At 39.1% G+C, this 17,725-nt stretch overlaps 1 protein-coding gene across 6 annotated transcripts in view; it reads right to left on the reverse strand.

Annotated features, from left to right (window-relative positions):
* Positions 1-17,725, reverse strand: part of TBC1D1 (TBC1 domain family member 1) — a 100,944-nt gene that overhangs the window by 77,797 nt on the left and 5,422 nt on the right. For all 6 annotated transcript variants that reach the window (XM_066317118.1, XM_066317119.1, XM_066317117.1 and 3 more), the window contains exon 2: positions 15,533-16,052. In XM_066317118.1, coding sequence (XP_066173215.1) covers positions 15,533-15,949 — 417 coding nt within the window. In that variant the 5' untranslated portion in view covers positions 15,950-16,052. The remainder of the gene's footprint in view (positions 1-15,532; positions 16,053-17,725) is intronic.

Genomic DNA, 17,725 nt, shown 5'->3' on the forward strand with positions numbered 1-17,725 from the left:
GTTATTTACTGTAGCCTACCAGAACACTGTAGTAATGAGTAATATAAAATAAGCAATAATGTATGCATAATTTTACAGAGTTATAGCCTAACTCTTTATTCACATAATTATAAATACAAAATAGTCCCACTGTCCTAGGCATATTATTTGTATACTTCGGTTGCAACAGAGTATGGAGAGCATGAAAAGTAGCCAGCCTTCTCAGTTCTCCAGTTTACATAATAACTAAATAAATCAATTTCTAACAGCACTGATTTCTCGTTATTTAATCCAGCCACAATCCCCATAGACAGCACACAGATTCTAATGGATTTATATTATAGTTCACATACTCTAAAGCAACCCTCATTTCAGCAAACTGAAAAAATGCCAACAGTTAAAATAAAACTTTAAGTGTTAACTATTCTACCCCCAAACCAAAATATTCTTGGTTTTCCTGGGAACTGCTTAACAATAAGAACTATCAGTTCAGATTTATCTCTCAGCAGGTGTAGGGTCCAGAACTTACCTTCAGTCAATGGAGCTATATTGCAGTTCACATGTGATGAGCAGCTGAGTGTAAAAGCTATTTATTTGAGAACTGTGCCCACTGAAATCACAGACCAAGTCCTTACTATATCCTTATGCATCTTAAGAATTGAAAACAAAAAGAGGAAACAAATACCATGTTGTCCTGTTCTTTTCCATAATCAAGCTGAAGAAATTTTAATGTCTGTAAGATTGATCTCATATCATAAGCCTCCCTACTTGGATGCTCTTGGAAAAAACCCTGGTGGGAGAATTGAAGCAGCCAACTAAGAACTACTGCAGCCCCTTGATAAAGAAGTACACTCAGCTGCCTGCCTAACATCACTTATCATCACCAGCCTTCCATTTGACTACAAGCTGCAGCACAGTCCTTCCCTAGATATTTCCAGTGTAATGTGAAATTACACTGGAAAATACACTGGAGAATACACTGGAACTTACATAATAATTTGCATGTACAGTAATTTTGTATGGAGCATATAAATCTGCCTTTTTATTAAATTATCTGTGATTTTTATTGTGCTATGTTGTGCTGTTGATTATATTCCTTCTCAGTTGTCTTGAAAGCAGAAAACTTTACCAGCAGTGTTCCCTTGCACATAATTTTAACTTACTGTTTCTAATCTCTCCCCATCCTACCCTTTTCTGCAGGCTTATTAACCCATTGAGTGTATCTTTACCAGTTCTGTGGACTTTTTTGCTTTTGTATTTTTGGCTAAGTCATACTGTCTTTCGATTACACTGAAAGCCACAAAATGGCAATAAAACCATCTTTCAAACCAAGGTTCAAACACTGTCTTAACCAATCTGAAAAATCCCTTTCCCCATGGTTCAGCTGGCTTTCCATTCAGAAATTTACAGTTCCAGGTTTCATTACAAACAACATTCCACATTTAGTTACTTTAAGACAATTCTGTTTTAACTCCTAAAAAACACACTGGAAAATATTTGTGAAGTATAACAACACAATAGAGAGGCTTTTAAAAGAGACAGCAGCAGCAGGGTTTGTCCTTATGGCTCTTTTGTGGTTTTGATAAAACTGCATGGCCTCAAAGGGCTCAGGATATACTACTGTAAGTCACCCACATGTGCTGACTGTGCTTCCGCTCCTCTGCCACAACAATGGGAGCCTCTGTGTGCTGAGTCAGCCATCCAAAAAAACCGGGATCCACACAGCCCCTCCCCACAGGTTCTGTTAACCATCTTTTCACCAGGAAGGGGAGACAGCTGCATCATTTCATGTAAGACTCATGGAGTTGGAAGAATTTGGAAATGTGTACATATTTTCAGGAATAAAGTCTAAATTATTAGCTGACATGCTGTACACTACTGAAATACATAAATACATAATTAATCCTGGGTCAGTTCTGCCATTTTCTCCTTTCTGGGCATTCTTAGTACCAATAGGGAACTGGCATTCCAGGAGAAACCTGCACAAAGCTGGATGGATGAGCTAGATAGCTGAATTCTTCACTGAAGTATATTCACAGATACCACTGCAAGTCTGAGCTCACATATTAGAATAATTTGCAAGTCTTAACTCACATATTTGAATGTGTTCACAGATGCAAAGACTCAAATGGATAAGTGGACCTCAGAAGTCTGAGCAGGTCTTTTAGAATCATAGAATCAATACAGGTTGGAAAAGACCTGTAAGATCATCAAGTGCAACCACTAACTCAGCACTGCCATATTCACCACTAAACCGTGTCCTCAGGTATCACATGCACACATTTCTTGAATGTTTCCAGGGATGGTGATTTTACCACTTCCCTGAGCAGCCTGATCCAATACCTGACAACCCTATTACTGAGGATTTTTTTTTCCTAACATCCAATTTAACATCCATCTTCCCTGGTGCAACTGAAGCCACTTCCTCTCAACCTGTCACTTGTTACCTGGGAAAAGTGGCCAATCCCCACCTCACTACAATCTCCTTTCAGATCACTGCAAAGAGTGATCTGGTCCTCCCTGAGCCTTTTCCAGGCTGAACACCCCCAGCTCTCTCAGCTGCTCTTCATAAGCCTTGTGCTCCAGACCTTTCTCTCCCCAGCTCCTTTGCCTTTCTCTGGCCCAGCCCCTCAATGTCCTTCCTGTTCTGAGGGGCCCAGAACTGGACATAGCACTCAAGGTGTGGCCTCGGCAGTGCTGAGCCCTGGTCCTGCTGGCCACACTGTTGCTGACACAGGCCAGGATGCCACTGGCCTTCTTGGCCACCTGGGCACAGCCTGGCTCATGTTCAGCTGGCTGTGGCCACATTCCAGCTACTCTGCCCCAGCCTGTAGCACTGCCTGGGGCTGTTGTGACCCAAGTGTAGGATCCAGCACTTTGCCATGTTGAACCTCTTGCAACTGGCCTTGGCCTATTTATCCAGCTGGTCCAGTTTCCTCTGCAGAGCCTTCCTGCCCTCCAGCAAACCAACATTCCTACTCAGTTGGGTAACATCTGTGAATTTACTGAGTGTGCCCTTGATCCCCCTGTCCCAATCATTGATTAAGATATTAAACAGGACATTTCATCCAGGGTATATTAAATTCTCAAGTGTTCCATTGCTTTCAATTATAATTTATGAGTGGAATGTAGGCCAGTTTTAATCAATCTTCCCAATTTTTTCTCTTAGCATGCAAAAAGCTGTAATATACAGTCAAACAACAAGAACTTAATAAGAACCAAGTATTACTTTCTCTCACTGCAGATACACAATGTCATCCCCATACATGTCCTTTCATTTTACTCACAACTCCAGTTAAGACAGAAACCCAGAAGTCTAATTCAGCTGATGTTTCAAGCTGGCATCAAGACTTACAGACCAGGCTGACATGCCTGTGCAAACATGTGTACTTAAAGTCAGGTCACTGAGGGTTATCAGGCTAAGGAAAATTTGTCACGTATCTAGGTTTTATATGGCTTGCTGGAAGTACATTGTCTCAACATGTGCAAAGAGGTTTATCCTAAGACCTTGACAGTTTCTGGTCTGTAATTTTAAGAAGAAATGTAATCAGAAATCTGTGTTTTGTTTGTTGGAGGTTCCTGGGAACTTTTCTGACTCTTCCAAATCTAGCATGCATACAGATAGTCTATTAAACACAAAAATCAAAATAAAAGGAAAAACAAAAAGACAACTCCATTCTAAAGAAAAACTTGAAGCATGCCTTCTGCAGTACACAAACTCCCTGCAGGCAGCCCACTGAAAACCTCTTCCCAGTAAAGAGGAAGGCTGCATACAGGCAATGCAGGCACTATGAGATGTAAAGGTGATTCATTTGAGAATTGCCCCCACTTAAATCACAGATCGAGTTGCTACTATACCCTTATGTGTCTTAAGGATGTATCTGGTTCAGTACACAGCTAATAACATACACGTAAAGAATATCCAGAAGTCCTGCAAGTTTCTAGAAGATAAACTTTTGTCCTTACACACATAAAAATTTACTATAGCAAGCTCCTAACATGACTGAGAGTTAATGTCTTCACATCTATTGGATATTCTGCTGAGGAGAGCTGAAACACCCCAGAACAGTGGCTGGTTTCAAGCACTAACCAAGCACGTCTTGTTTTGTGAAATTTAACACACAAGAATAAACTCCAGAAACGGCAATATTTCTGTTCTACAGACTTTACGTAGTAAAATACAAACCCATTCCAATACTTTAAGAGGCATTGCAAACATATTGAAAAAACACTCCAATGAAAAACAAAACCCCCAAAAAACCCACTAGGAGAACCCAAACAGAACTTCAGTAGGACAATTTGGGGGAAAAAAGTAAAATGGAAATTGCAGTACGGAAACTTTCTTGCTGAAAACTCTACCAGCATCTTTCAGATGATTTCAACCAGTTTTAGATTAAGCCTTCGGTACCTCCAAAAAAAGGCGAGCAATTCTCCTGCTGGTGGAAAGCAAAAGCAGAGGAGGTGAAAACTGTCACAGCAATCGCAGTATCTTACATTTGCCCCGGACAGCCACTAAGTGGCACTTAAACACCTTATCGTAAACCCTGATGAATCTGCGAACTTGTGAAGGGACTGGAGTCACAAAAGGAGTTATACACTCGGAGGAGTAATCCAGCGTGTCATTACCCACTATTGTGTCGCTTTGAAATATGCACTTAAATGGGGAAAACTGAAGTGCCTCATTGCTGCTGGACAGCTGGTCCAACAAAGGCAATCCTAACATGATCACACAACTTCTAGAAATGCCTCCAAACTCAGCTTCAGTGAGAGACCTCTGAAGGTACCAACAATGTGTACTTGAAGATGCACATTGGAACATGGTTTTCATAGTCCACAGAGAATTAAAAGTGATGAATGAGGATATGCCCTTCTTAAGACTTTAGTAAATTATTGCTTTGTAGACATACGGCATACTTCTATTTGAAATTTTAAATAAGGAAAGAAACCTAATTTTTGTAATAATGGTGTTGAATCAACCATGTTAATAATCCTGAATATATTCTTGTATTTGAATCATAATTTTTCTTGTCTGGCTTTAAAAGTACTTCTGTTTCATTAAAAATCTTTCTAAATGGATTAATTACAGGTATTGGAAACCTTTTCTTCCTACATGAGCAACATAACTGTCATTGAAAAAAATCTAAGGATAAAGCCAAGCAGAATAATATATTATGTATTATAGGTGCTAACCAAGCAAGTATCTACATGCATGTTTAAAGTCACTGTTGCAAGTATGTCTGTTGTCTTCAAAGGAACTAGCCTGAAGTTAAAATGCATACAGATTTTCAGCCTCAAAGACTCAGAAATAAGATTTATGTATAATTTGCTTTCTGACTCTCAAAAAACCACCTCTATTTCAGTTAGCCACAGGTTTAGATGCAAATATACCACCAGATATTGACTGCAAGCTCCCCTTTACACCTTTGTGCTGAACATGGCCTCCAAAAATCTCAAACGAGGAGTTATAAAATTCAGCTTTTATTCCCTCTTCCTGTGCAAGTTCTTTACATTATACGTAGAAGCATAGCATATAAGCAACAAAACAACACAACAAGCCACACCACAATTCCTAAAAATACAATTTTGAAGCACATCCTGCCTTTGTGCAGCTAGTTTTGTGGGGCTCTTTTAAAGGCTGAAACAAGAAGCTTGCGAGGACCAAACTTAAACCCAATGCAAGAGGAATCACCATCAGTGAAGCTGTTTTTATGACCAGCAACAGATCTCAATTACTGTCACTCTGGGAAAAGTGGGGGGAGGGTGGGAAAGAAAGGAGAAGTCCACATCAACCAGCAGTTTCATACACAGGACAAACCAAGTATAAACTGGCATTATCCACTCAATCCTTGTATCAGATCCTCGATGATCAACCTTTAGGGCAAACACACATATCCATTTAAGCCTGTATTTGTCCAGTCACACAAATCATTCTTTAGGAAAATATTTCCCACAGCCCTTCCCATAACTTGACGTCCACAGAGACGGTAAAAAAAACAGAAATACAGAACAACTGTGTCTACACCAGGCAAGGGAAAGCACTGATTTTACGACAATGATTTTCTACCATTATTCACTTTGACATATAACAGGATGGGAGATTGTACTGCTAAAGTAAATACAGCAGTTATATATGCCTCCTCTGCTTTGGTTTTCTGCTTCACTACAGCCAAAGAGTCCCCATCTGATGACCTAGGGGGCACAGCATAAATGTCAGCCCAGGAAAGGCAAAACTCTAAAAATGAAAAACCAAGTGCATGGAAACATAAGGAGCTATTTCAGGAAGGTGATTTACTCAGTATCATAATTTATGAATTGGCATCTTCATATTTTAGTGTGGATGGCTTGCATTTGTCTTTTAGGGGCATTTTAAAATCTGAAAAGAAGGAAAAACAACTCCCTGAACATGAATGTCCATGTTTAAGTAGCTCCAAATGAGCTAAAGCCTAAGCTTCCTAATGAAGCTTGCAAAGCACAGAAAACAGGACGTTTTGGTTTTACTAGTCTCGAGGAAAGACAACAGATATCAATCAGATATGAGTGACAACTACTCTTGAGTCTGTCTGTAGAGACTGTACATGACAGATATGGCCTTTGTTTAATCATGTATTTGACAAAAACTATTTTCTCACTTTTGCTAAATAAATCACACTGTCCTCAATATGCTATTGTACTGTGTGCCAAAAAAACTAACACTCTTTCAGGTAATACTGATTTTTTTAATAAGGACTGTAATTATCAAAGCGGTTTTTTCTCCCCTCTCTAATATACACTTTCTGGCTTTAAATTGCATACAACTATCATTGCACCAAGTATCCATAAAATTAATTTAACAACTTCACAACTGTTCATACTTTGCATTACTTAAGATTGTTAAGTAAATAAACAAAAAATAAAAACCATCTTTTGAGTCTAGATTAGACTTTCTGACTTGAGTCTGGAGACCAACAATTCAAACTTCCAAACTTCTAGTTTTAAATCAACTTCAGCAAGCCTCAGCAGTGGGTAACTCAGAAAATACATTGTAGTTCCTTCATTATTAAGTATTTCTTTGTGTAGTAGTGTGCATACAGTTTATATTCAATATTGCTATAAATCAAACAGTATTTCTTGAACTCTTAATTCTGTATACACAACTTGTATTTCCACACTCCTCCTACTTCTCAGTCAGAACTTTTCCATGGGCACAAGTCTTTCAGTTTGGTTTGGGTTTTTATTTGCCCAGCACTGTCTGCTTGCTGTGTGTTTGTCTGAAGCCATAGGACTGATGAGGCTGCAAGGCAGTGAAGAGACTCATTCACTTCCTTTGTGTCTTGCATCCAACACCTTTGCATAAATCAGTCTTTATTGCAACAGTTGTAAGCTGAGCTGAATAACTTTGTTACTACATAGTTTGCTATTGCTACCAGTTGTGAAGCTGAGAACTTTAATATGATTAGTGCTCTGGAAATATGGGGATAGACAGTCTCCCAGTTGAAGACCACCCACTCCGGGATGTTTATGTCTTTTTAGAGCAAGGCTACTTTGACTCACTGAGCAGGTGTGCAGTGGTTTCTTCTCACACTTTACTAGCAGGACAGATTTCAACGTCAGTGACACTTTCACAGAATATTTGGAGTTGGGAGGGACCCATAAGGATCACCAAGTCCAACTTTTCAGTGAATGGCCCATATTGGGACTGAATCCACAATCTTGGTGTTATGAGCACCACATGCCAAAGGTGGCCCTGTGTACAGAGGGAAGCCTGCAAGTGTCCCTGTGCACCTCTATCCTCATAGTCCTACTTTCAAGATCTGTGCCATCCTAGAAAGAAAGAACAACAGGTTTCCTGCTCCACAGCCTGGTCCTTTTGAAGTACTCCTGGTGTGGCACTCTATTTCCCCCACCTGCTTATAAAAGGACCAGGAAAAACTTGTCCCAAATTATTTCATGTTCACTTTAGTTTCCAGATTTATGTCAACTTGAAATCTGACAAAAAACATCTGTGGTGATCTAGCAAGGTGCACCAAATTTGTTTTGGAGCAGAATGAAATTACTTTCTTTTACCTTAGTCCCTAAAGCAGCTCAACACAGAGCTGGAGAAACCTAAGTGCCAGCACAAGGGAAAATACCAAGGAAGTACATCAAGAGATGGATTAGACGAGAAAAGAATAACAGAATTGCCTCTTTTGACAGAGGACAACTATAAAATCTCCTCAGTGAACCATCATAGATTACACTTGAACTAAAACCCCACAGCAGTTTAAGACTGAATGAACTGGCGATCTGAGGCTGAGCCCTCTCTCTGCTCTAGATGGCAATGCTCTGACTCCCACAAAGGTGCATGTGAAACTGCTCTGTGATCATGTTAGGATGCTGATTTCATTGAAACTTTACCACTTTTCCTTTGGAATATTCAAATTGCTCTGAAACACCTCACTGAGTGATACCACAGTATAAAGAATAGGGGGAAAGGTGGGAATGTGCAAATCAGCATACAAGGGAATACAAGACCATGGAAAGCTGACTCAAACTTGGTTAAGATGCTAAGAGTCAGCTTCTCCTTGGAGATATGTAAAGAAGCTCTTCTCTGTGTGAACAGGAGCTTTTAAAGAAAACTCTACTACAGCTCTGGAGAATGCTTAAATATTCATGGCTCCAGTTACCTGTGCTGGCCACAAATAAAGACAAAAAAAATGGTTAGTAATCAGATGAGAAGCCATCACAAAAACACTAATTATGTTTTTCCTCAGTTCTACTGTTTTGTATTTCTGCTACAATCCCCAACAATGAAGGAACAGTTAATAGCCTTGAACAATAAATAGCCTTGGCATGAACTCTGACAATAAAATAAAGCACATGTAAAATCACAACACACAGCTACTTTCAGTATTATTTAAGTTGGAAAAGACATGAAAAATCTCAGTTTACTATGTAGTTGACTATGACATTAAGATAAGAAATCACAAGAATATATAATTTTTATGTTGCTGCTGCCATAACAGTGGGAACAGACAACTCTTTTTACAAACCTTGTGATTAATTTCATCTTCCTTGACCAAACATTATCTCTAACCAAGTCAAACAGCAGGTGTTACACAAATTACTTCCTCCAAGTGGCAATCAGACAAAGTTTAGGGAAATCTCACAATATTTTTTGTAAAACACATGAGCAAACACATGCGCACTTAGCTGGTGCAGCATGTCACAAGATTTGACAAGATCCCCATAAAGGCTTGGAATAATGATGCTAGGGGCAGGGTCACTGGCCACTAAAGTCCCCTGACAGAAAGGCTCACATACATAAACTGTTTGAACAGATCCCAGGATAGAACTGGTGTCGTCACACTCATGCTCAAGAAGCCTGTAAAGCTTGATTAATTGTGAGAGTACTGAAAGCACAGCTGGTTGTTTGCATCAAATAGGATATTCTGCTAGGATTTACACAGCTAAACTTTGACCTACTTTTTAAACTGGACTGTATATGTGCACAGCACAAATATGTATTTGATTTTTCATTTGTTCTTCTGCATTTTTTTCCTTCTGTATTTTACTTTTTCTTCAGTTTGTATATGGGATACAGATGTCCTAAAGAAACTGATCTAATCAAAAACCCTGAAGTTGCATAAGGAGGCAGAAAACTGCCAAATCAAGTTCTCATTTGCACTGACATTAGTCCAGTTACTTAATTTTGTTTTAGTGTTTTATGTTTTTTGCAAAGGAAGAACCATGTTTTAATCACCCTAGACTCATCAGGCAGTAAAAGAGACAGGAAAAAGATCACCTCTACCTTTAAAATTATCTTCCCTGAATTCTTTTAAGAAAGCGAAATGGTGCTAATAAAAATGAGATACTTAGTGAGGCTATATTTTAGAGTCTAAAGTAAAAACAAGTTTTTCCAAGAATCAACAGTCATGAAGCCAAGCCTCGCAACTGCTTAGGAGTTCACTGGGCCCCTGCCATTCCTTTTATAGATGAATAATGTGAAGTTCAGCTCTGTGCAGCCTCACAGAGAGCTAAGTGTTGATTATCTGAAACCAGCTTCCTCAGCACATAATCAGATCATAAACAACATGTAACAGAGTGCTGCATTCCAGGTAAGACAGCGTGATCTACTTAAGTGCATAAGCTATTTTAACTCATGAAAGTAGGTGAAGGTTGTTTAAAAGCATAGTAACTGTTAAAGCCATGGGTGGACAAAAAACCTGAGGAGCTCTGACAACAGAAGACATCACAGCTGTAACCAAAAAGCTCAACAACAGGCCAAGTGCTACATTTCAAGAAATGCCTCAGTGTAAGGAGATGGGTCCTATCTGTGTTTGCCTTGGGGCAGATTTGGCACAGGTGAGGTCAATCCCCAGGCTCAGGTTTCCAGCGGGTGTCCCGGTCTGCCGCAGTCACACAGACACTGCAACTCTCCTGGTAACACTCCTGCAGCTGCCCCCGCCAAAAGCTGTCCCTGACTGATGGCACCACAGAGACAAGGTTCAGAAGCACCGCACAGACTTGTTCATGTCTTGTGCAGCTGTGATCCTGTTTAAATCACAGGCAATGTATTCCTCGTAAGCAGGAAAGTTCTACCCAGTGTTTTGCCATCATAGCATTAACTGCTCTGGTAAACACAAGCATATATTACAGGCTGTTATGACAACTTGTGTTCAGAGTCTTGGGGACAAAAAAACCCTAACCCACACAAACAAAAACACCAGTACAAAATGTAACCCTCTAAAAATCTGAACTGAACTTTCTACCTTTCTTCCTACTTCAGTTCTGCATTGGTAATGTTACAGAAATATTTTCCTGGCAAGATACCAGGCTCAAGTTTCTAGGCTTTCCCTCAAATTCTCTAAACCTCCAGTTTATATCACAGAGTAAAAAAGGAGAAACTTTCAAGCATTCTGAGCATCTGCTTCACTTAAAAAAAATGAAAAATTAAAAATGACAGTGCTGTCTGCCAACTTCTACTCTGCATACAGGAATTTATTTTACTCTGTGATCAGAAAGAATAGGTGGATGATGCATTCTACAGACAGCTCAGAGTAGCCTCATGTTAGCATACACTGGTCCTGATGAAGGACTCAACCACTCGAATATCTGCTGTAGGAAAAACACAGCAGGGCATAGTCAATCCAGCCAGTTTCCAGAGAGCCTCGATTAGAACTTGCCAACCCAAGACAGAGACATGATTAGGAAAGCCAAAGTCCACCTGGAATTGAATCTAGCAAGGATTGTCAAAGGCAACAAAAAAGTCTTTATAGCTCTGTAGGTGACAGAACACAGGCTTGGGAAAACGTGAGCCTGCCCTGAACAAGGCTGAGATACTAAATGTCCTCTTTGACTCAGACCTCTGCGAAACCATTCAATTTAGAATTGTTAGTCTTCACTTAAAATAAATATGAAAGTATAATGAAGGACAGCACAACCTTAACTTGCCTTAAATCTAAACTAGCTCAGGGCATGAATTGGACAAACTAGTGACCTGTGTTCCATTTGCCAGCCCAAATATCCATCAAGTAAGATTAAACATACCTAAGTAAAACAAATCATTTGATACACCAAAGAAGGCTCAACATAATGACATCTGGAATTACTTTTCCAAGCTGAAAATAAGAATAGAAATACTCATCCTTCATAATGTTTTGGCTACTATGCATCTGATAGAGGGGGATACCATTAACCTCACATTATTTATCTCTTTCATTTCTTGGAGTGAATGATGTGCTAAAGCAGGGCATCATACAGAAGGAAAGCTGGGGAGAATGAGCTCAGGAAGGAAACAGCACACCTCACCTGCAACATCACCTGCAGTTCCAAATAGTTTAGAACTAGTAGATCTCAAAGGTAGCACTAAAAAGCTAATAATTTTTAAAGCATATAGTTTTCAACAACAACAGTGATATCAATAGCATCCCACTTCTGTGGTACATAAGTAAATGTCAGACCAGAGGCCACTGGGGAGATGAAGAGGGTGGAGCAGGTATGGTTTAATTTCCATCACACTCCTACAGTAGCCAAGCACTCTCATTAAGGTGTTCAGCAATGCTGTGTTCTTATTCTGAAAGGATTATTCTGCAAACAGATTTAGTGAAGATTTAATTTTTCCCCAGCTTCCCCCACCATTACTCACCTGACCTATAAGTAGCCTTCATAAGCTCTCTGCAGGCAATATAATTGAATCCAGCTCCATTCCTGAGCACCTACAAAGAATATGTATTAATGCTTCAGCCCCACCCTCAGGCAGAAATTAATCATGAGGCCACATCAGACCCTCTGCAGAATAAGGGTGTAAAGATAAGAAACTCCACTATCTGTAACTAGTGGAAACTTACTGAGATTATAGATGAAGGAAGGAACACTCCAGCACCATGTCTGACAAGTCTATTTGGAAAGAAGAGAAGCTCTCTCTAGGCAGAGTAAACCCACCCTTTAAGCACAAGGTAGAGTAGAATGATTTCCATATTCACATGCTTTTATCCAAGTAATGTCATCTCATCCTTCCCTCCTTACTGCTGTCCAGCAGGGAAAGTGAGCCACACATTGCCATGATGGTACAGTGGAAACAATTATTGACGATCCTACAGAGGGAAGACAGACCACAGTGGGGAACTACCTTTTCTTTCACTTCTAAAGAGCAGCATAACAAAGAATTCCATGCAAAGAATCCTGACATTACTTAGTGTTAATTACCTGTCTACTAATTTCTTCTCTAAAGTGGATATGTTGGAAATGCAGCAACAAGAAACCCAAGACCCTTGTATTTATTTGCAGGGAAAACCTCACATTGCAGGCACCTCCATCAACTCTAGAGCTGAGCTAAAAATTATTGAGCAACATTAACAAGAATCTAAAAAATTAAATTAATAAATAAATCAGTAAATTAATCAGTAAAATAATCCCTCACTAATCAGCTGTATGTTCTTGCTCAATTTATATTTATAAAGGAGCAACATTACAGTTAATGGACTGCAGTCTATCTGCAGTGCTGATGCTAAAAGCCTGACCATTCCTGGATTTCTATACTTTCTACCATCTCCAGTGGTATTCCTGTCTGCATGACTTTCAAGTTTCTTGTCCTCCTCTTAAAGGCTTTACTTGCTTAGTCTTCTACTCAGCTGCCTTCCTCTTAACATCCTAATCTTCCTACTGTACTTCTCCCACAGACATACTTCTGCCCCCTTTTATTATAGTTATCTTAAGGTGAGGATACACACAGAACTTAATTGCAAAGCCACAAAGTACCTTTAATTCAAATCCTAAGTCAGACCAGACTTAATCCAAGAATTCTTTGTCAAATATAACCCTACTACAGATTTATATGTGCAGACACAAAGTTGTGGCTCTTGCAGTTTACAACGTTATTGTAATTGGTAGTTATCGCAAAAGTCTGGATGTCCAAGATTGTTGATTAAAGATAGTTATGAACATTCTGTGACTAAACATATCTGGACTGCTGTGATTCTTTTACAGATCTGAAGCAAATAGGAAAAAAAGAGTCCTCACAAACAAGAGTGCCAGCACAGGAGTCTGCTGAGTTGCACAGGCTGCAAAAGTCCTATCTCTAAAATTTATTTCTTCTGAAATTGAACATAAACTGCAGTAACAATTCTAAATTCTTCATCCCAATTCACTGGCTTTTAACAAACAGCTCTTTCAGTTTGTAACAAATATGTTTGTAGGTGGGTATCAACCTATCCTTTCAAGTTGGGCATCTGCAAAACAGGTAACATCAGTTCACTCTTCCTAATAAATACACACTTCAATTAGCTAAAAGGAATTATATGGCCATATTCAGGGCAAAGTAACAACACCCTACAAGGCACAAAGAACTTATTTAAAACGTGGAAATTGCACAAAATTTAAGTAAAAGAGGCAGAGCTTCACTTTTGGATGGTAAGAACACCTGACATCTCCATTACCCTTTTGCTAAAACATAGGTCCACAAATGCTGATCAGATGTCTACCTAGACTGAAAAGAAGTCAAGACAAACAACTCTTGCATGCAAGGCAAGTTAAGAGACCAAGCAGAAGGCAGTTTTTGAAAGGACACATATCTATGTCAATCTAGAGCTAAGCAGTTAAACCAGGTATCCAAAAATTTTGGGTGTTGTTTCCAAAAACATATAGACACAGATGCAAATTTCACTAGAAACTTAATTTGTTCTTGATCATTTCAAACATATCCAGGAATTTGATCAAACATGAAGAAAAAGTACTTGAATCTCTTGTTGCAAAAGAAAATGCCTAAGAAAATGTACTGGAGGTGATCAGTGCTGTGCACTCACCATAATCCTGGAAAACCACAAGCACAAGTAAATGCATAAGCAAACTGAAAAATGCATTCACTCACTGTTATCCAATTCCAAGTTTTGAAATATCTATTCCTTATTTCTGCTCTTACGTACATAAACTTGGTATTCTACATTTAACTTGACAGGATTTCTAACTTAAATGCTTATGATGTACCACGTATTTGCCCTTTAATTTACTGGAACTGCCATTTTATCTGGGAGGATTTAACTAAAGCTGTTTCCATATGTTTCGAGCTGTAAGCTTGAGACCATGGATTTGGAACTGTACAATGTTTTTCTGTTGGGTAGGTTGGCATAAATCCCATACATGGTGTATATTCACATAATACCTCCAGGGCTCTTCAGCAGGACACCTCCTATGAGTCAAGTGATCATGCTGCTTTCCAACATTATGGAGACTAGAGTTGACATTCAAGAGGTGAAGGATATGTCACCATTTTGTTCCCAGTAGTTCACAATAACTTTGTTTTAAATTCTACTCATTTTACTCCTTCATGAGAGTCAGTGTCACACATTACTCTCAAACAGAAGAGAGAGACAATTTTAATGCTTCCACTTTTTCAGCAAAGACACAACTGGCTAGGAACTGGTTAGGAAATTCAGACTAAGCCAAATCTCACCCACTGCCAGACGTGCATACCCAATTCTTGTCTCACACCATGCAGCAGCAAGCCTGCATGTCACAGAAGTGAGAGACTGGGCACTTTCTCCCACTCTGTAAACCTGCCTGCCAGGCTTTGTGAATTATAGAGCTAGGAAAAGGTTTCCACAGGGTCCTGTTGTTAGAGATATGATACATATGGAGGTTCCACACTACCCTCTCCTTTTTCTGAGAAAAGAGGTATCTCTGTTTCCCAGTTACATAGGTCTCAACTCAGGAAAACAGAAATTTGAGAGGTCTGAGTGCAGGATAAGATAAAGTTCACAGTGACTCGAGAGTGAAATACTAGCCCTAGTGACATCAACAGAAAAGCTCTCACTGACTTGAAGGCCAAGATTTCAGCCCATATCCCAAACTAAAGTGTTTTTTAAGCTGATGAAATTCAGGTGCTGATCCTGTAGGAGATGTACACACCTATCATTTCACATGCTGAGCAGTTTGAATTCCACTGAGCAATTAACATCAAATAAAGTAAATCAGTAAGTTTTAATGAGATAGTCTCTAATTGTAACTACAACCTTAAGGTCTTACAGTGTAGTGAAAGGTGATTCAAACAGCACAAAAGCAGCTCCAGGGATGCTTGCTTTGGTTCTTTGTTTTTACTTACTTTTGTCTGATCATCAGCTTTAAATACATAGCAGATACTTTGCTGATTTGCAGCTTCATCCTTTATCAGACAAGCGAAGTAGCTCGGGTCATGGCTGTTGTGAATCAGTTTGTGGACCTGCTGTGGCTTGTATTCAAACAAACTTGAACAAATTAAAGGATCCCACTGCTGCGTTTTCCCTGTGTCTGGCTCACACCGCAGACTGGCTGGTGAGACACAAAGTCGGATTTGGCTGACGCTGGGCTCTTCTTTGGAAGACTTTGCACTGAGCAACCGGATCTCGGCCACGATCCAAGGCAGCATTGACATAGTGGTTAGGGAATGCACTGGGAGAGAACCCACTAGCTGGAGACTGAAACTTGCTGAGAAATCACTTGGTGTTTGACACTTTTTAACTTTGAAAGTTATTGGCTCCATTTTGCAGTCCTTTAGAGAACCTTTAATTCACCAATATTTCACTTCCATGGAATGACATTATCTGGATGCTGCACGGCTCCTTTGACTAAGGAACAGAGGAGTTCTGAAAGGAAAAGAAAGAGTTATGTAGGTGCTGGAACTGTATGAAAAAACCAACTCTCAGTAACACAAATAATTAATAGCTTAACATCAGAAGAGGGCTACCATGGCCAATCTAGAGAGTTCCCCCTCTTTACATTGGGCCAGTCTTACTATTTTAGATCCAACAAACATAATCGTAATAAATGCATTGCTTGGGAAAAAGTCAGTCCTGATTTAAAATCTGACCTTAGCTCAACTATCTAATGAGTAACTAAATTACAATGAACATTCTTTCTAGCCAGTGTCTGTTTCATGGGCAGGCACATGTAGATCACACTGGCCTATTTCAATCCTGTTATCACAGGAAGAACTCAGCTGAGCTATTCTGACCTTCATGGCAGCTGAAGTCACTGACTGGTAAGACAGCTTTACATGTGGGGGGAAAAAAGTCAGCTTGACAACTTTCTTGTCCATAAGTTCATAACTTTGAATTTGGCTACTAACATGGAGTTGTTTCCTTAGATATAATTTGCCCAGTGATTACTACTTGTAACCAAACAGATTTTTTCAATAAATAAAAAAATAGGAATCACTGTCATCTAAAAATGGTAGCAGCAGTCAACTGACTGATCACTGAAAGACCTGTCAGATCCCGGCACAAAGAGCAGTCCGTACAGCATTCTGGGAAGAACCAGATGACCATCACAATTCATGGTTACATTTTAACTGGTCAGCCAGACAGGAACACTTAAATGTTAGCCAGACTGACATTGTATCACTTTCACTCCTTAAAATATCAAGTGGAATTTGCCAAGTAGCACACAACCCTGTTGTAACCCTGTTATACCCAGAATCTACCACCACTACTGTTATTATGTATTAGTACTTATAGTAATGAAATCCAGTAAATGCATTTATTTATAAATTCCATTTCACAAAATGCAGTCCATGAAAACACATAGATTGGCATTTGTTATACTAGCCTGTTCTAACTCTTCTTTAATTGACCCCAGTTTCAGCTGTTACATTATATTGTGTGAGACTGACACAAGGCTGACAGGCCTTTAATTGCCTGTGTTTAAATACCAGGACAGTAGTTCACCATCAGTCTGAGAGAATTTCTCATTATAAGATCTATTAGGAACAACATAAATAGTACCAAGATAGCCTAAAAAACATTTTAATTACATTTGAACAAGTATTGAATAAGTGGCATCTGTTTACTGCGGCAACAGTATTTCTTGTCTTTGTTCATCTACAAATATGATCAAACCCAGCACTATTCTTCTCAAGAGTTTCTATTAAACTTTGTCCTTCATTTGCTCTTGTAATAATATTTTCAGACTGAGTTTTTAACAGTCTTTCACCTTGTTAAAAATTAAAGGAAATTTCAGGATTAAAAAAGCCACAAAACTTTTTTTTAAAAAAATTTCAAGATGGAAATTCATTTTGAACTGTTTAAAATGCAACCAATCTGTAAATGTCCCAGTGGGGAAAAATGCTTCTGCAGTAACTGGCAAACTGTAAAAACAACAGAACTGCAGAAATCATCTTTGGGTGCATTTATGTTTTTGAAACTTTTTCATCTTTTGAGAAATGAACACTGGCAACATTACCAGTTTGAAGAAGAGCAAATTTAGCAAGAGCACAAGTTTTCAAGATCCTATTTAATGAATTCATAATAAATAGCATTCC

Source organism: Sylvia atricapilla, chromosome 4 (genome assembly GCF_009819655.1).
Source record: "Sylvia atricapilla isolate bSylAtr1 chromosome 4, bSylAtr1.pri, whole genome shotgun sequence".
Taxonomy (NCBI): domain Eukaryota; kingdom Metazoa; phylum Chordata; class Aves; order Passeriformes; family Sylviidae; genus Sylvia; species Sylvia atricapilla.